The sequence below is a fragment of the Lygodium microphyllum genome, chromosome 29 (assembly GCF_053477565.2).
Source record: "Lygodium microphyllum isolate KBCC chromosome 29, Lygodium_microphyllum_v1.1.10, whole genome shotgun sequence".
NCBI lineage: Eukaryota > Viridiplantae > Streptophyta > Polypodiopsida > Schizaeales > Lygodiaceae > Lygodium > Lygodium microphyllum.
Window position 1 is genome coordinate 42,107,757 of NC_141163.1, and position 20,894 is coordinate 42,128,650.

The 20,894-nt window shown below is 43.1% G+C and overlaps 1 protein-coding gene across 7 annotated transcripts in view; it reads right to left on the bottom strand.

Annotated features, from left to right (window-relative positions):
- Positions 1-20,894, bottom strand: part of LOC148010553 (ARM repeat superfamily protein) — a 70,559-nt gene that overhangs the window by 12,917 nt on the left and 36,748 nt on the right. For 4 of the 7 annotated variants that reach the window (XR_015689588.1, XM_087672180.1, XM_087672181.1 and 1 more), the window contains one exon: positions 14,485-14,539. Coding sequence is in view for 6 of the 7 variants with exons in the window: in XM_087672180.1 (XP_087528306.1) it covers positions 14,485-14,539 (55 nt within the window). In the remaining variant the exon portion in view is untranslated. Of the gene's footprint in view, positions 1-13,211; positions 14,307-14,464; positions 14,540-20,894 lie in introns of those variants that run through there. The other 3 variants (XM_087672182.1, XM_087672184.1, XM_087672183.1) reach the window with 3 other exon arrangements.

The following is a 20,894-nucleotide window of genomic DNA, read 5'->3' on the forward strand; positions in this document are numbered from 1 at the left end:
ATGTACTTCGAGTGCAATTTCTATGCAAATTGAGCACATTGGACCCCAAACAAATTTGGGGTTTTTGAAAATTTTGTGAAATTTTGAAAATTTTGGATTGTGAAATCTACTCGGGAGTTATGTTTGATGTAATTTGAGCACTTTGAGCAGAGAAATTTTAGGGCTTTTAACCGTGTGAGTCAAATTTTGACCATCGATGCATTCAAAGCAGAAATTGCATCTAAAATTTGGGGCTTTCTCATGAAATTGACGTATTAGCATGTGGCGCAACTGCAATTACTTGTAGCGTGCTGTAGCACACATTTTATGACTCTGAAAATTGATTTGCAAATCTGAAATTTATGCAATCACTTCATTAGTTGGTACTTGCTTTGTACCTTGCTCATTGGTGTGACAATCGGGCTTACATTTGTTGACTTTTGGGTCACTTTTGGGCTGTAAATCATGGTTGGAAGCAATGATAGCACCACCCTTTTGCCCTTAAGAAGCTTGGGGGTGTACACAACTTTGCTATATTGCAAAAGCAATGCTATAATGTATTGCTGCAAAAAAGAAAGAAGTGAAACCCATAAAGACAAAAGGCGTAAAATAAGCAACCATGGATTAAGATGAGTGGGATGAGTTAGGTGAGCTTGCATGCTCTACCATAGAGCTTTTAGTGTTAGACACTTTGTTCTTCAACATAGAGAAATTGGAATCTTCTTATAATATGTGGTAAAGACTTGAGGAGTTATATGCTCAAAAAGTGCAACAAGCAAGGTTTATTAGCTGAAAATTTTGATGGGCCTTCACATGAAGGAAGGTATAGTCATGTATGTACATTTAAATGAGTTTAACTCTATTTTTAGCCAAGTGATTGCTTTCAAGTTCCACATTGATGAGGAGTTCAAAGCAACATTTTTGCTATGCACATTGTTTGAAAGTTGGAACACTTTTAGGACAGTAATGAGTAACTCCAATGCCATGCTGTTATATTCAGATGTGGAGAGCTCTTTACTCATGGAAGAGCTCAATACGCAAAATATTTCACCAAAGTCTTCCAATGCACTGCATACTAGAGACAGATCCTAGCAAAAAGGGTAATTCTGAAAACAAAGCACGCAGCAAGTCTTATGGAAAAAATGTAGAGTGCCATCATTGTGGCAAGAAATGACACTTTAAGCGAAATTGCTTTAAGTGGAAGAAAGAGGAGGGCAAGGGCAAAAGCACTGATGATAACAAATATGAGAAAAAAGTCAACATGCAAAGAAGAGCAGAGTGAAGGCAAAGAAAGTCAATGTAGATTCTAATGATAACATGCACAATTGGATTCTTGATTCAGGGTTCTCTGACTACAGTGGTGGTAGACATGGTGTTGTCCACTTGGGGGACAACTATGCATGTGACATTGCAGGGATTGGCAGTGTGCAATCAGCATTTCAGCATGGTTTAGTGTTCACCTTGCATAATGTGAGGCGTGTACCCTAGCTCAAGAAGAGCTTAATAAGCATAGGGTAACTAGATAATGAAGGCTATCACACTACTTTTAGGAATAGCAAATGAAAGATATGTAAGGAATCTAGGATTATTGCTAAAGGCCCCAAGAGTGACACTATGTATCCATTACATATATCTAGTGTGCGTGATCATGTCATCGCCCTAATCCACCAACCAATTGTGTCTTTGTGGCATAGCCGATTGGGGCACAAGAGCCAAACTAAAATGAAAGTGCTTTCTTGTTTGGGTTATTTGCCATGTTTGAGGTATGTTGATTTTGATCATTGTTATCATTGCATATTTGGTAAGCATGCTCAAACATCTCATAAAAAGTCTCTTTCATTAAAATATTTATCCTTAAGAGTTTGTGCATTTAGACATATATGAGATGCTAAGGTTGTCTCTAGGGGGAAAGAAATATTTTATCACATTTGTTGATGATGCCACATACAAAGTATGGGTTTATCCGATCTATTATAAAGGCGAGGCATTAGATAAGTTTAATAAATTCCTGGTACTTGCTGAAAATATGACCAGCAAGACATTAAAGTGTCTTCGCTCTAACAATGGTGGGAAATATGTGAGAAAATCCTTTCAAGCCTTTTGTGACAGCAAACGAATTAAGAGGGAGCTCACTGCTCCTTATAATCCATCCCAAAACGGTGTTGCAAAGTGTATGAATAGAACTATTCAGGAGAAGTTCCGTACTATGCTATCTCATGCTACATTACCTCATCGATTTTGGGCACAGGCACCCGTACCCGTACACTTGATGAATGAATCACCAAACAGGTCTTTAGGGGGGGGAGAATCTCTCAAGAAGAGTGGTCAGGCAAGCAACCTTTATATGCATACTTGAGAGTGTTTGGCTATGAGGCTTTTATGCATATATGCAAAGAAAAACGCAACCTATTTGCGCCAAAGTCTTGTAAATGCATTTTCCTAGAATATGGTGATGACGGTGAAATGGGATATAGATTATGGGATCCCGAGAAAATGAGATTTGTACACAGCAATGATGTTATCTTCCGAGAAGATCGCATGCATAAATAGCTTGAAAAGTCAGAGGAAGTTGGAAGGATTGTGTTCCGAGAAGAGATATCTATAGAATATTAAAGAGTGCCCATTGTACAGCAACAAATACTTGCTATAAATAACCCTATAAATGCAAGGAATGATGGTAAAATTGATCAGCAAGAAGTTTCCCATGATATACCTCAGTTTCAACAACAAAATGTGCTATTAGAACAGCCATAACAGGCAAGACAGCATGCTGAACCATTTGAACAACGAGCTGTTAATGCAAATTTACATGCTGAACAGCCAACAAATACTGATCATAGAATCCGTAGGTCGATACCACAAATACCAAACAGCCAAAAAGGTTTGTTCACGGTGCAAATTATGTTGCTAATTATGTTCTGTTGATAGATTGTGGTGAACCATCATACTTCAAGAAAGCAATGGACAAAGAGGACAACAAGAAATGGCATAAAGTTATGCTGTCAAATATGAAATCTCTAAAGAAGAATGGTACTTGGAATTTGGTGCATCTGCCCAAGGGGCAAAAAGTCCTGCCATACAAATGGGTTTACAAGATGATCACTTCTGGTTTCTCATCGAAGTACAAAGTACAACTTGTTGCAAAAGGGTACAAGCAAGAACATGGGATTGATTTTCACGAAATCTTCTTTCATGTAGTCAAGCTGACTACTTTGCGAAACATATTGGGCTTGGTTGCATGTGAGGATATGGAACTCATACAGATGGATGTTAAGACTACTTTCTTACATATTGATCTACATGAGGACATATATATACAACAACCAAAAGGCTTTGTGACAAAACGGCAAGAAAAGATGGTACGTAAACTCAACAAAAGCTTATATGGGCTGAAACAAGCACTGTGTGAATGGTATCGTAAGTTTAATATATTCATGCAATCTCAAAGATTTCAAAGAAGTCAAGTGGATCACTGCTTATATACCAAGAAGGCTGCAAATGACAGCCTTATTTTATTGATTTTGTATATGAATGACATGCTAATTGGTAGTAGGGATATTCATGCATTGGACACATTAAAGTAGAACCTACACAATAGTTCTAACATAAGGATCTTGGTGAGACGAATCACATTCTTGGCATGTGTATATTCAGGGATAGATCAAAAGGTCTTCTTTATCCATCATACCAAGAGTATATATCCAAGATTTTGCAACATTTCAATATGAAGGGGGGAAAAGCAATTGGTGTACCATTGCCTCCATATGTGAAACTCGGTGCAGAGAACAACCCTACATCTAATGATGAAAATACTGAAATGGCCAAGACTTTGTATGCTGCCATGGGTAGCTTGATGTATGCTATGGTTGCTACACATCCTGACATAGCATTTGCGGTGGAAGTGGTTAGCAAGTGCATTGTATATCTTAGTAGAAAGCATTGGAAAGTAGTGAAAGTTATCATGATATATCTTAAGGGCACAAAGGATTTCTGCATCTCCTTTGGAAAGCAAAAGGCATCTACCGTTGGCTTTACGGATGCAAACTATGCTAGTCATGCTAACTGTAGGAAATCTCCTTCAAGGTATGTATTCATCTTCACAGGGGGGGCAGTTTCCTAGATTTCCAAGCTATAAAAGTGTGGTGCACTGTCTATTACAAAGGTAGAGTATGTGGTTGCCACTGAGGTATGCAAGGAGGCTTTATGGCTTTTACATCTAGTGGGAGAGCTTGGTATTACCAAGAACCCAGACCTCCATTGTAATAGTCAGAGTGCTATCATGTTAGCACGAAACCTTGTCTTTCATGCAAAGACGAAAGCACATACGAGTGAAGTATCACTTTATCAAGGATGTACTTGACAGCAACAGCATTGACCTTATCAAGGTACATACAAATGATAATCCTACAGATCTTCTCACGAAGGGTCTTCCAACAGAGCAATTTGCTCATTGTCGACAGATGATGGGAGTTGGATAGTATACGTATTTCAACTTTGTACATACTTAGACTTAATCGATTCTTTTCTCAATCTTAAGGCACGCTGCCTTTAGGTGGGAGGTTGTTGGGAATAAAGGGCCACAATGCCTTTTATATGTAGTCGGATGCATAGTTGCCTTCGTACATCGTACCGTACGATCCATACCGTACGGTACCATACGTATCTGAATGGATCCGTACGATAAAACAGATCCACTTTTGTCGCCGTATCTACCGCGTACTCCCGCGTTCCACCTGCACTTTCGACCGGCACGTTCCGCTTGCATGGCACATTTGGCGAGATGGAAAGCCTTGGATACCTCATCTCACCCCCTTTTCCAACTATGCACTCCTTCCCCAGCCCTCCTTGGATTCCATCCAACTACCAACCCTCTTTGACTATTGACCCCTCTTTGACGGTTTGACCCTTCTCTCATTTACAAAAGGTGCTCCTCTTCTCGATGCTTCCACACCAATTTACCAAGTGTTTGCCATTCTCATCTCCCTCTCTTGGATCTTGAATTGATTTGTGATTTTTCATTTTCATCTCCCATCCCCTCTTTCCCACAACCTATCAAAGCATTTGCCATTCTCATCTCCCATCCCCTCTCTCTCTCTTGCTCTTTCAACTTTACCCCAACCCTTGGGCCTCTTCCTCTCTTTTAACTTTTAAGTTTCAAGAGTCAAGGCTCAAGCATCACACACACACACGCTCTCTCTCTCTCTCTCTCTCTCTCTCTCTCTCTCTCTCTCTCTCTCTCTCTCTCTCTCTCTCCCCTAGGCCTCTCCATCCGTCATCGGCACCATGACTCGTGAGAAGCAACAAGGCCTTCAATTTATATGTGATCCATGTGGTGAGGGACACAAAGAAGTCCAACTCCCACCATTGGACATGTAAGTATTGCGGGAAGCGTCATCGGCACCATGACTCGTGAGAAGCAACAAGGCCTTCAATTTATATGTGATCCATGTGGTGAGGGACACAAAGAAGTCCAACTCCCACCATTGGACATGTAAGTATTGCGGGAAGCGTTGTACAAGTAGTGCAACTCGTGGCTTCTCCAACATGTTTCCAAGACAGGAAAACAAGTTGCTCCATGCAAGGAGATTCCTCAAAACATCGTAGAGGAGATTCTCACCAAGATGAGGGGGATCCACAAGAGAAAAGTGGCTTATTAGCACCAACTCCTATGCCTACTAACGAGGAAGCATCGAATGTCAGTGTATCTTCAACTAATGTGAAAGAGGCCTCTACCATTGGCGATGGGAGCTCCACATCCGCATCTGGCTCCAGTAAAAGACAAAGAGTGAAGGCTCATGCAGCACCGGAGAGACAATCTTCTCTCTCTCAAGCTCCCAATCATGTGCGTCGATTAATTGTCTTTCTTAGAGAAAGGCAACGACTTACAGACATTGAAATTGCACACACGGTGATTGAGTGCAATCTTACATTCAATGTCCTGAAGCAAGAGTTACTTAGCTAAAATATGCATTGCTTGCTGATTAGCCTCTTAAACAACCCCAAAACACACTAAAAATGCTCTTTTAGAGTAAAACCCTAAAACGGGGAGCGGTTTGAGAGAGTTCAGTGAAAACCCTAAAACGGGGAGCGGTTCGAGAGAGTTTAGTGGAAACCCTAATTTTTGGGGCGCCCTTCCACATCTATAAATAGACAAGCTGCCCATATTCAACTATCATCCTTGTTTGCAGGTTACACCAGCCTACACACCCTCTGCTGCTGCTGTTGGCGCCCAATTTCCAGCCTGAAGCCCTCCTCCATCTGTTGTCCAACCATCATCAACTGCAGTCACATTATCTTTAGCATGTCCATTGATGTAGGCGATAGCTCTCAGCTGTTGGCGACTGCTCCAGATTGTCCCAGACTGTTGTTCAGCCTGTTGTCCATCATCTCCAGGGTCAGCTAGCCTGCGTTTTTAGCATTGCAGGCCCTGACACTCTTAGACATTGTTTCATCCTGCTATTTACAACAGGCTGTGCACAGTTTCCAGTCTCCGATTGGTGGTACACTACTGCATTTACGAGTTTCCAACCTCCAGACTACTACATTTTGGCGACCAACCTGTTGCCATTAACTATTCGGCACATGTTTTTGAGTTTTGCGTTTAGGGTTTGGGTTTTACCCTCTGTGTCTGTGTCTGTCTCTTTGTGTTTCTATCGTGGTCGTACACTCTGTGTGTCCTCAGTGCAAACCCTAGCAGTTTCCTTCACATGATATCAGAGCCGGTGCTCTTGTAAAGAGTATCCTGTGGATATTGTGGAGAGCTAGTCTTTGTGTGAGGCACACAATACGACTCGTAACCGAATCATAATGTCCCATACACCTTCTTCTCCAGTTCTTATGATGTCTTATCAAGCTTCTCCATCATTGGAGACCTTGAGACGGCATTATGGAATCGGTGAGGAGGACGACATTCCACCTTCACCAGATTTCACTAACATGACAGAGGAGGACTTTGAGGAGTACTATCACAACAAGTATGGTGATGTTTACACCCCTCCTACCAGTTTTACTACCACATTCGGACCGGTTGGTAAAGCTGGCCACCTCTCCAATCATGGAGGACATACGGCATTCGAAACGTCTCGTGATCCATCTTCATCATCTCAACCAGGTCCAATGTCAGGTTTGTACAATTCTTTTGTGTTGCATAAATCAAAACCCTCACTTGTTTCTTCTTTTGAGGTACAGGATCCAGATGGCTTTGCGTATGTGAACTTTAATAGAGGGGGCTCATGAAGCAGACGAAATTCAGGTACATCTACAGCTTCTATTTCATTTGAGCATATCGCACACACTTCTCACTTCCCTCCCATCCCACCCTCTTCTATATCACACCTCTCATCATCTTTCCAAAACCTTGGATTACACTCCATATTTGCATCACACACCCTAGGGATTGGATCTTCCATCTCCGCTCCTAGCACCTTTTCCTTCTCCACCCCATTCTCTACCTCTTTGCACCATGGTACTTCGTTAGGGGAAATGCCACCCTTTAACACAGTGCCTCTCACCTTTCAGCACATGAGCACACCCATAACTCTTGGGACGACTGTGATGGGCACCCCCCTCACTATCCCCAGCTTCACATCTCCCATGACCACTCATACGCAGGGGTTTCTATCAGCTTATGGTGCATCTTCACACTCTCCTTGGGTTATACCTACGCAGGGATTCCCATCTTCTGCTCACCATGTTCCCATCCCATCTCCTTGGGTTCCTCATGTGGCTACCATACCCATCCTTAATCAACCCATCCTTACCTATGGATCCACCTTGCACACTACACACATGCCTAGTGGGCATCTCGCGGACCCATTCCCAAGGATACTCCACTCCCCCATCCTACCCACACTAAACTTTTTCACACTATCCATCTTCGAGCACTACCACTCCTGTTGCAACGGCCAAGAATGCCTTGACGAATAAGACATGTTTTAACGGGTCAAATTCACCAGTTGGTCTAATTTCATGCAACAAGTGCTTGAGTCTCAGGGTCTTTGGGACCTCGTCATTGGTCTAGAGCCTATATCGGATCCTCGACTAGCTCACCTTGATTGCATCCATCAATGGAGAGCCCGCTATGCCACAGCCAATGTTGAGCCGATACACGGATCGCTTCCTGAGTTTCACTCTCAGTTGCAGCATTTCCCGCTCGTGTCATAGCGCTGAAGTCACCTTCTCGACCGCTATGCGGCTCGTGATCGTACTCGGCGCATCAATCTCGACTTTGAGCTTCAAGAGTTCTCTATTAAGGAAGAGGATGATCTGAAAGTCAAGATGGCTGAATATAGGGGGTTACTTGTTGAGTTTGCCACTACTAGCTCTCCAAAGTCAGATGACGATCAGGTTATATTCTTCTTGAATAAGTTGCCCAACAAGTACTTCAATTTCATTCAACACATCATCTCCCAACCTAGATTACCAACCTTCTACGAGTTTGAGTGTCAGTTCTTGTGTTACGCGAGGCTGTAAGATCAAGTCCATAAAAAATCCTCATCATAGCCTTATTCAGAGCAGAGGGGGTTGGTTGCCTCTTCTTCAGGAGGGACAACCACTAGTGGCAAGAACTCGCTAGATGCGAAGGCAAAGGGTGACTCCTCTTCCTCAGTTGAAACCAAAGAATCTAGATCTATCTGGCAGGAACTCCTTAAGAAAAACCCTTTTTGCAAACTTTGCCAGAGATCAAGTCATGTGGATGAGGAGTATCGCTTCAAGGCCCATGATCTTCAACCTAAAAAGCCTCAGCAGACCACTGCAACTGCACACTCCAATGGGGCTACACCCTCCGCTCCTACTTCATCTACTCCTTCAGCACCCGTTATTGTTGTTGTTGAACATGTGGCTCAAGTACAACCTCAGCAGCCCATCTCTTTCACTACCCCTAAGGGATTGGCCAATTGGTTTGCAGGTTCCAATCTCGTTGCACTTCATGCATCCATCTCACCTTCCTCTCCACCTCGTCAGGCGTTCCCTTGGCAGAGCCCTGCTACTGGACATACGTGATGGTAGCCACCTTCTTCGACTCACATGCCGCTAGGTCCTTTTGGATACCCTAGGTCAGTCTAGCATTCATCTTTCGCACTCTTAGAGTCAGGCCCATAGGATTCATTATCCTTAGTTTTTCCATTTTTTTGTCTTCCGCTGCATTTACTCACACACATACACATTCATTGCATTTATTTTGAGTTAGATTTTCTTTCTGCTCTGTTTTGCTTTGGAGCATCTCACCACTAACCTCTGTGCAGATTCTCATCTTTTTTGCACGGTTTTGTCTTTCAGTGTAGGGCTAACTTGCAAATTGCTTTGGTCCTCCCTAGGCTAGAGACATGGGGATGCGCACCGTTCCTTTCATGGTTTCATCATCCTAGGAGTGCTTGCTCTTCTTCCAGCATGGCGATTTTCCCTTCCGAGGCGGATTGTGCAGCATCTCTCTCGATGCTATCATGGCAGTGACTTCTACCTTGCTCTTCTAGCAAGGTGATTCATCCACTTCATCTTCTTTCATTTCTTATGGCTCTCGGCACCATATGAAGATCGACATCAAGCTTCTCTTCCTTCTTCGGCATCTACATCCTGGTTGAGAGGGGGATCTTACCCTTCTTAGTATTCTACTGGCTTCAGCACTTTGTCTTCAACATTGGCTTCTTCCCCCTATTGTACCTTACCATTTGCATTGCATGATTATATCATGCTTGTACTAGGGCGCTTGGACAAGTAAACAATTTTTCCACAAGGGACACTGTCCAAGTGGCACCTGCTGCATGAGCATTCTTCAGCATGTAGCATACTTTGCATTTCATTGTGTAGAGCACCACTTGCGCAGATCCTAAGCCGTTTCCACCGGCGGCTGTTGTTACCACACCACCATCCTTCTTCATCACATGGATACGTCATCACCTATTTTTCCTCGTCAATCAACACCCTGAGTGGATGGGTTAGCTTATATTGTTTTGTGATGTGTTGGGTGTACCCTCCCTACTCTCGTACTCTGGGTCACCTTTACTCAATCGATCGCATCCCATCAAATTTACTTCACTTATTCAAAAAAAAAGATCCATATAGTTCCATCCGCCTTTGTAGGGCTTGGTAGGCTACTAGGCAATCGACATGCACCCTTTGTCCGATGCCCTGTTCTCTCTGGGGTGACTACTTGGATTCCCTTGGTAAGATAGCCATCATCTCTGTAGTCTTGGTAGGCCACTAGGCACTCAACGTGCACCCTTTATCCGATGCATTGGCTGCTTTGGGGTGGAACGCCTTGGGGTACATAAACATCACACTGGCTAGCCTAACCTTTCAGCTCAGTTTTGGGCCTGAGAGGGGATGTTGAGCTAAAATATGCATTACTTGCTGATTAGCCTCTTAAACAACCCCAAAACACACTAAAAATGCTCTTTTAGAGTAAAATCCTAAAACGGGGAGCGGTTTGAGAGAGTTCAGTGGAAACTCTAAAACGGAAAGCGGTTTGAGAGAGTTTAGTGGAAACCCTAATTTTTGGGGCGCCCTTCCATATCTATAAATAGACAGGCTACCCCCATTCAGCTATCATCCTTGTTTACAGGTTACACCACCCACACACTCTCTGTTGCTGTTGGCACCCAGTTTCTAGCATGTAGCCCGCCTCCATCTGCTGTCCACCTATCATCGATTGCAGCCACATTATCTTCAGCATATACATTGCCATAGGCGACAGCTCTCAACTGCTGGCGACTGCTCCAGATTGTCCCAAACTGTTGTTCAGCCTGTTGTAGATCCTCTCCCACTTAACTCTCTCGATCCACTCCCCGTTTTAGGGTTTTGGCTAAAATAAGCCTAAAATAAGCATGTTTTGGGGCTGTTTAAGTGGCCAAGAGCAATTCTTAGCACAACATAGATACCGACAAGAGGGGGAGAAAAATGACAGTTGCATTCATCTACCACCACATTCGGCAAGCTATCATTGAGGTAGACATTGCCTTTTAAATTTGTTTCACTTTCTTTCATTATGATAATTGATTTATGCATAACTATCTATCTTCCTATTCTAATTTTTTCTAATATCTATCTCGATTCTCTCCTTGCCCTTGGGCCCCAACCCTTATCTCTCTTCATTCTTAAATCTTGAAAGTTAAAACTTGAAAGGCTCAACTCTCTCTTTCTCTCTCTAACCTCCAAGTATTGTTAGTATACTTACTTGTAATTTATAAATTGTGGTTACATGTGGGCCCCTTAAATGTGGTGCAAGTTGTTAACAACAATGCATCGAATTGTCGATGAATGGGCCGTTTGCTTGAGGCCGAGTTTCCCACGATTTTGTGGACTCCATATGCAAGCCATTGTTTGGACTTGCTCGTGGAGGACACTGGGAAGCTCAAGTGGATGAAGAGGGTGGTTTGTAAAGCTACATCGGTTGTCATCTTCTTCACGGTAAAGGTAAAGGTGCTTGCGATGTATCATGAGCATAGCACCTTGGAGTTGAAGAAGCATTCTTCAACTCACTTTGCTTACATGTGGTTATTGCTAAAGCGCCTTTATGAGGTGCGGTTCGCACCAAGTAGTGGTGTCCACTCTATGGAGAACGAGTGGGATGCGCATGAGACAGAGGCCAAACCCATGTAGTACTTGTGTCTTAATGAGCAGTTTTGGCAAAAAGTTCGTGCTATCATTGTCATGACTGCCTTTTATAGAGTGTTACGTATGAATGATTGTGAGGGGTCCACCATGGGCCTTCTCATTCACTTCTTTAGAGTGCCATTAATAGTGGCGCATGCTTCTACAATGATCACAGACACAATGTGCACATGTTTTAGAGATAGCAAAGAGGAGATAGGTATGGATGCATAAACCCATCCATGGTTTTGCCACATTAAAACATCCGGCCTACAAGTCGCTAGCGGTCATGGATGATAGAGAGCTTCGTTCAGACCAACTTGCTTATTTGACTCATATGGTCCCTGTGGATGACCACAATAGAGGAGCTAGACATAGAGGGCATGTGGCTTTTGCTTCTCCTACTTGTTGGAGAAGAGAGTCACTTGTGGAGCCTTTATTTTGGTGGAAAAACTTTGGATACACATTGGAGACCCTTCAACCCTTAGCCATGAGTGCCCTTACCCAAGATTGCTCTTCGAGCGCATATGAGAGAAACTGGAGTGCCTATTCTCTCATTCACACAAAGATTTGCAATCGGCTTAGCACACAACAATTAGAGCGGCTAATCTATTTATGTACTAACTTACACATGATGAGGGCTATGATGAGTGTGAGTAGTCCGAAGCACGTAAAGTTTTAAACACTTAACCATAAGATTTAACATTTGTTGTTTTAAACTTTGAACTTTGAAGTTTATACTTTACAATTTAGACTTTAGCATTTACAATCTTATGTGCATTGTATAGGTGAATGTTGATACATTCAAGTTGATGGGTGACACTCTTCGGAGTGTACATCAAGAGGTGGACAAGGAGGAGAAGATGATTTTTGCAAAGCTTATAGAGCAGATACTCGTGACACTTGCAGTCAACGTGCTCATGGGCAAGTTCGAGTAGATGGTAGCAGGGGCATGGTCATTCGACGCCCTCCAACTTCGAGGAGGGGTGGTTCAAGTGGCTTGCAAAAGTATATAAGGTAGGGCTCTAGTAGCTCACATCCTATGTCTCATGATGACATCTCCCCTGTGACATTAATGTCACATTAAATATCACTTTAATATCACATTAATGTGATATTAAAGTGATATTTAATGTGACATTAAGGTCACATCCCCCTTGCCTACACATCCGCCACCTAGGGAGCCGTCATTTGATGATGATGGTAACCTCATCAATGAGGATGAGTATGAGTGTATCTCATCATCTAATGCTGAGGAGTCATCTTCAAACTCGCTTGATGAGCATTCATATGGTTCTAATGATGTTGATCATGATGATGATAGTGATGTCTCATCATAGATTCATAGGTCGCTCTCTTTTTTGTATCTACTATCATTGTATCCACATGCATGACGCCACTATGATACACTAGATTGTAGTTGTATCACATGTTTTGCGCAGTCATGCGACCATGATGGTCACGCTCATATATTCATCTTATTTTGTAATGAAATGGCTATTTCCACTTTAAACATGTATTCTATCATTTATCATTTATGATTTAATGATTTATGTTTTTTAATCATGTTAATTCTTTTGTGCTAATATTGTACCGTAACTTATAAAATCATAAAGTACAATTTAGTACTGTATATACCATACTATATCATACCTTTCGTACCTGATAACTATGGGGAGCCAAGGCTACCCGAGGGTGCTCACGGATGATCTACTTGCCTATGTGACCAGTGGCCACGGTGGTTGGAGGTGATCTAGGTATATTCCGTGCTGTTGTTTGCTTGTATGTCTAGTGACATCTATACATTTCCCTATTTGTATCATTTTTTTGTCTTGGTGCATTGGGTGTTTCACTTGGTCTTCATGCCAATCCAGGGCAATGTGTTTGTTCCTCTTTTAACCTCACACACACACGCACACACATTCTCTCTCTCTCTCTCTCTCTCTCTCTCTCTCTCTCTCTCAACAATCCCCATTACATGGTTTTGGTTGTCCACCATCCCGTCCCCCTCCCATGTTTCTATAACCCATCAGCAATGACTGCAACACTATTATTTGAACATCAATGAACACAGACCGTAATCTGACACAGATAATCAAGGGCAGGGGGCAGAATGTGTCCATCTATAAAACACCACACCAATTTAAAAACTGAAGAAATATTTATGGATGAGTTGTGTTGTGAGTAATCCACTCTTCAGTGTCTTTGTTAGAAAAACATCAGTTGTTTATTAAACACAACAGGTCTATTCTAATCATGGTGTGGCCATTCATGGATACAAGCCCAAACCAATTCATCCCAAGAATCGGGTGTACAACTTAAAGCATGCAGTTCCAACGAGCCAAACACAAAAAGTGCAGTCTGACTCCTTTAATGGTGAGCTGGAGTTTTTTATAGCTTTTTATTCTAGTTCAATGGTGCCTAAGCCTAGGTTTCCAACCATTTAAGAACTGGATCTAGCTGAATTTAAACATAACTTCAGCTCTGGACCTGAGCATTTATAAAGCTATGAAGTGTTCTAGCTTAACTACACTTGCGCCCAATCTTGGGCATTGTTGTATCTCAGTTAAGACTACCCCTTATCTTAAGCATTACGGCTCAATTCCACCTCAGCTTAGGCCTGAACATTGTTCTAGCTTGATAAAACCTACCTGGCTATTGTTCCAGCTCAGTGACACCAAAGCTTAAGTGCCACTTCTTATTCCATTTCTAGCTCATTTGCACCTGAACTTATGCTCCTAATCCAAAATCAACACACAAGTTGGTGATGCAGGGCATCTAGTATTACACATATTGGAAGAATAAGTTAGAAAGATGTATAGGAGACTCCAACAAGATGCTTCATGCAGTGTATTCAAATTCACTCCAAACTTTGGTTGGAAAAAGCAGTGCACACCAGTGATTTTTTTAGCAAACCTTGTTCTGTTGTTGGCGTGCAGAGGTAGTAAAGAGATGCTACAGCATACATCGCCTGTAAGATGAAAATGATGAACATAAGAGTGAGGAAAGAAAACTTACTGAAGCCATCAAAAAGAGAACATGGACAAACTAAAATGACCCGCTAATTTACTGGCAAGTCTATCAAGGAATTGCAAAACCTCTCAGCCAAAAACAAATCTGTACTGCCTCAGTCATCTCTTTGTAGACTTTATAAGTTATACAGCAACTAGAAAGGCCCACAAAAAAAAGGACACCTCTCAGCCAAAAAGGACATGTATTGCCTCTTAGCCATCACTTTGAAGACTTAATATGCTATCAGCAACTAGAAAGCCAACCAAAAAAGCCAAGAAGAAAAAAGAAAAAAGTCTCTTTTTTGACTATTCTCAGTAGAGCCACTTAATACGACTCACCCAACAAGAGGGCAAAAAAGGGAATGACATGATACATCTACTTTATGACTCAGAGCTGAGGTATTGACAATTTTGAAAAAGATGAGCATTCCAAGAGATTATGAAGAGTCATTTTAAATGATGTGGATGGCTAAAGCCTAAAAGGCACCTTCCATAGTAGAGATAACAAGCCATTCATGTGCAAATTACATTGGCAATCTTCCCATATTGGCCAACAGTGCCAACTTGTGCAATTTTATTGCTTGGATGGCCTTTGTGTACCCAAAGTTAAAACAAACTCTCCTTGTTCCAAGCAAAGATGGAGTTATGTACACTTAAATGGCTTCTCATATCACTTCTCAAAGAAACTTTGCACGTCTCCTAGTCAACTCAAATAGGAGGATGAGTGGACTAGAATGTCATGATTCTATCAAAATGAACTTGCATCTTTTTGGTAAAAGCTGCATGTTTACTAGCTTTTCTCATTTTCTTTCAAAATCAAAAAGGTATTCAAATAGAGTGGTGCATCAGCGGTAGTCATTGATGAATGAGCATAAGTTTCATTGGACTAATGCAATGGGTTAAAACAAAATTGGTGTACACTTCCACCTATGTAATGTAAATGGGGCCATCTATGGAGCTCAAGCATATAAATGTCAAGCTCAAAATAGAAAGGATGACTGCCTTGGAGCATGGACTCGATCCATCAAAATAAAAAGATACAATTAGCAACATGGCATGTGTGAAGACATGCTCTAAACACAAAAAGCATGAAACCAATCATACAACAAAGCACAAAATGATAAACTCAAAACACAGTTAGGGTTAGGGTTAGGGTAACTCAAAGACAACAAACACAATGAATAATAAAGTGAATGAATAATGAATATACAGTGCTCATGCAACAAATACACTATGCAGTGAATACTGAACCTCGAACTCTCATATCTCTAGGATGAAGGCAAAGGTTATGAGTTGTAGGGTGTGTCGTATTCCGAACAAATCCCAAATCACAGCAAAGGCCGCCTCTAAGTGTGGAACACCAACAAACGCAGCCAAGGAAGGCTGGATCTAATGCAGAAGGCAGTGCACACGAGAGAAAGACTAAAAACGCAAGTACCTCAAAAGAGAGAAAAACTGGGCAATAGTTGTTAGATGCAAACGGAAATGTCAGAGGTGAGAGAATGTCAAGCGACAGCCAAAATCTGCAAATGCAGCATTCAGAGAGAGCGAAAATGCTAGCAACAGTAGACAACAGGTGGCAACAACATCCAACAATAGGCAATAGCTCCCCAGTAGTAGGAAACCGCTCCCCAGGCCTAGGGACAGCAACAACCACGTGCAGAAGGCTGGAATCAAGCGCCAAATGATGACAAGTGGCTAGTGGAAGCTCTAACCACGATGTGCTCAGTGAATGGGGTGTGGGCATGCAATCCTCCACTCTTCCTCAATCTCATTTTTGTAGTTGTTAGGAGTCATGACGCCAAGCGACAATCTTCAAGGTGGCCTCAACCTACATTTGCATCAAACGCAGCTCTCTGGCATCTGGTGTGAAGGCGTCCTTCTCTGGCAGCCAAGCGACATCATCTCCCTCTTCTTCTGGCAGGCGACAACACTTTCTGTATCTTTCAGGCATTGGAGGCTTCATTCTAACTGTCTGTTGCAGATTCTTTGGTGTTTTGCAGATTTCAAAGATGTCTTATCATCAATTTGCAAGCTTTGATGACTCAAATGAGGAGCTTTTGTTTCGACACTCATTTGAACGGAGGCGTAATTTCTATCGCGAGGACCGTCGTCCAAAGTCTCTTCCTCGTTCTCGTCCCCCTTCTATTCATGTATCTCATAGAGCCCCTTCCAATGGGCCGAAGGTGCAGCCTTTGGTACCCCCTGTACAAGTACCCGTACTTCCTCAGCTACCCAAAGAGGACCGGTTGGATGGCTCCAACTATTCTCTATGGTCCTGCAAGGTGGAGTGTATCTTGGACTCCTTCGATCTTTGGGAGCTTGTTTCTGTTCTTATTCCCCGGCCGATGGGACGTCTATGGATCGCACAGCCTTATGGGATTGGCTCAATTCTAGAGCCAGATCCTTCCTCTTTCTGAGTTTGCAAGATTCTATTCTTGTTCATGTTCACAAGTTGAAGACTGCAGCGGAGGTGTGGCAGAAGTTTGCGTCTCTTTACTAGCACAAGACCTTTGTCCACCGTATATCCCTCGAGAAGAAATTGCGGATGCTCTCTCTTGATGACAGCCCTTCTATGAGGGACCACATCAACAGATTGGAGGACATGAGAGGTGAGCTTGCATCCCTCGATAGAGTGATCTCGTCCGAAGACATGGCAATGATTCTTCTAACTCAGCTGCCATCACCTCGGTGTGATGTTTTCTATACTAGCCTCAGTACTTCAAGGACCCGCGAGAAGCTTCTATGGGAGGAGCTATCCCCGCTTGTCTTGGAGCATGACGAGCCACTCCGAGAGGTTAGTGGCTAGTGGATATGACTCCACTAGAGCCTTTGTTGCAGGTTCGGGAGGACAGAAGAAGAAGAAGAAGTCAAAGGCTAAGAAGAAGGAAAGTTCTTCAGGCTCTAACTCAGATTCAGAGCAGCCAAAGTGCCCACATTGTGGGAAAGGAACATATCCTGAGGAGAAATGCTAGAAGAAGTACCCTCACCTTCGTCCAGGAGCGAAAGGTGGATCTACATTGGAGCCTTCTTCTACCTCTACCCCCACTGTTACCCATGAGTCTGTGTTCCTTCATATCCATGCTTTGGAGGAGCCTTCTTCCGTGGATGCAGTGTCTTCTGCACAACCTTGGTTAGTGGACAGTGGTGCTTCGAGTCATATGACTCCCCGAGGTGATTTGTTACAGGATCTTCGTCCATCAGAGGGTTCAATCACTATTGGTGACCTTTTATCGGTGCCTATTTGTGGTGTTGGCACATTGCCTTTGTTTACAGACCGACCTTCGACCTTCCTTTTACAGGCCCTACATGTTCCGGACTTGGGTCTTCCACTCCTCTCAGTTTATGGCCTTACGAGGCTTGGCACATGAGTGATCTTCACCGAGCATGCCATTGTTATTGAGGATTCTTCTACAGGAGCTATCCTATCTACGAGTTGGCAAGAGAGAGGACTTTACAGGCTCCATTCCCCTTCTTTGATGCAAGGTCCTCCGAGGTAGTCTATTGCTACACCCGTTCTCGCTTGTGCACCTTCTATCCCGCAGGTTCCTTCCCATCCCCCACTCTCTCCTCCGGTGCCTTGTACCCCCCATCCCTTTCAGAGGGGGACGATATCAGTGATACGGCTGTGGATTCCCTGGCCCCTAGTGTTTAAGATGGGGATATCCAGGATCGTGAGGAACTCCTTCAGCGGCAGTCTACATCACACTCGTGTGCCAAGCCTCGTAAGGCTATAAACTGAGAGGAGTGGAAGACCCAAGTCCAGAACATGTAGGGCCTGTAAAAGGAAGCTCGAAGGTCGGTCTGTAAACAAAGGCAATGTGCCAACACCACGAATAGGCACCGATAAAAGGTCACCAACAATGACTGAACCCTCTGATGGACAGAGATCCTGTAACAAATCACCTCGGGGAGTCATATGACTCGAAGCACCACTGTCCACTAACCAAGGCTGCGCAAAAGACACTGCAGCCACGGAAGAAGGCTCCTCCTCCAAAGCATGGATATGAAGGAACACAGACTCATGGATAACAGCGAGGGTAGAGGTAGAAGAAGGCTACAATGTAGATCCACCCTTCGCTCCCGGACGAAGGTGAGGGTACTTCTTCCAGCATTTCTCCTCAGGATGTGTCCCTTTCCCACAATGTGGACACTTTGGCTGCTCTGAATCTGAGTCAGAGCCTAAAGAACTTTCCTACTTCTTAGCCTTTGACTTCTTCTTCTTCTTTTGTCCTCCCGAACCTGCAACAAAGGCTCTAATGGAGTCAGATCCACTAGCACTAACCTCTTGGAGTCGCTCGTCATGCTCCAAGACAAGCGGGGATAGCTCCTCCCATAGAAGCTTCTCGCGGGTCCTCGAAGTAATGAGGCTAGTATAGAAAACATCACAACGAGGTGATGGCAGCTGAGTCAGAAGAATCATTGCCATGTCTTCGGACGAGACCACTCTACCAAGGGATGCAAGCTCACCCCTCATGTCCTCCAATCTGTTGATGTGGTCCTTCATAGAAGGACTGTCATCAAGAGAGACCATCCGCAATTTCTTCTCAAGGGATATGCGGTGGGCAAAGGTCTTGTGCTGGTAAAGAGACACAAGCTTCTGCCACACCTCCACTGCAGTCTTCAACCTGTGAACATGAATAAGAACAAAATCCTGCAAACTCAGAAAGAGGAAGCATCTGGCTCTAGAATTGAGCCAATCCCATAAGGTTGTGCGATCCATAGACATCCCATCGGCCGGATCCACCTTAGGTCAGGAAATAGGAATAGAAACAAGCTCCCAAAGATCGAAGGAGTCCAAGACACACTCCACCCTGCAGGACCATAGAGAATAGTTGGAGCCATCCAATCAGTCCTCTTTGGGTAGCTGAGGAAGTACCGGTACCTGTACAGGGGGTACCAAAGGCTGCATCTTCGGCCCACTAGAAGGGGCTCTATGAGATACATGAATAGAAGGGGGACGAGAATGAGGAAGAGACTCCAGACAACGGTCCTCGCGATAGAAATCATGCCTCCGTTCAAATGAGTGTCAAGACAAAAGCTTCTCGTCTGAGTCATCAGAGCCTACAAGCTGATGATAAGACATCTTCGAAATCTACAAACACCAAAGAATCTGCAACAGACAGTCACAATGAAGCCTCCAATGCCTAAAAGATACAGGAAGTGTTGTCGTCTGCCAGAAGAAGAGGGAGATGATGTCGCCTGGCTGCCAGAGAAGAACGCCTTCACACCAGATGCCAGAGAGCTGCGTTTGATACAAACACAGGTTGAGGACACCTTGAAGACTGTTGCCTGGCGTCATGACTCCTAAAACATACAAAAACAAGATTGAGGGAGAGTGAAGGATTGCATGCCTATTTATAGAAAGTTTGGGGCACCCAAATTAGGGTTTTGCATGTGGGACACAGTAACTCTCTAGGATCGCATTTCTTTTTAAAATAAAATGTTTTATTCATTAGTTAAGCATGTTTTGGGGCTATTTTTAGCTCAACAGCATGATCATTAAATTAATATGCACGCATAGACAAAAATTTTAGAATCCACATGTCATTTTGTAGAAATCTCAAACTAAAATTCTGATATTGTCCTTATTATACTCTAAATGATCTTTCCTTAGATAATCATATTGGATAGTCTCACTATTTTGGCTCAAATTGGTCTAAAAATGCTACCCCTTAAACACAGGGATCATGCACTAAAGTAGTAAGTCTATTTTGACAATGTTTACTAAATGCAATTACTTCGGTTGGTACATCTAGGTTGTTCTGCTTCCTCCATTGCAATTATGTGCAAAGTTCCAACCTCTTGCGTATGGAAGAGCAGTGCTCCACTTCACCTATTTGATACTTGGCATGTTTCTTCTAAGCTGGTGGATATTCGACAAACTTTGGCATCAATTGATGGACCTGGCACTCATGGCAACTGCTATTGTTGCTGCTTGTACGAGATGCGGCAACATCATTATATTCTCCTATGTATATTTTTATCTACTATTTCCCTTTTCTATATTGCAATCTCTGCATGGCAGATTCACGCCCTTTATTTAAGCATTGGGAACTTCTACCTTTTTGTAGTAGCATATTTTAGTTGCAGTGATAGGTTAGTTAGGGTAGCACATGCTAACTTATTGCTTCTTCAGCAGGCCTGGTACCTTACAGGTGTATATCAGTTTCTCTTTCTTCATCTAGCCTTCTGTGAGGACACACTAGTGTTGAAAGAAAAACACAGAGAGAGTACAAACACAATTAACACAATGCACTTAAACAAAAAGCAAAACAAGAAGAGAATGAATGAATATCGAAAATTAAATGAACA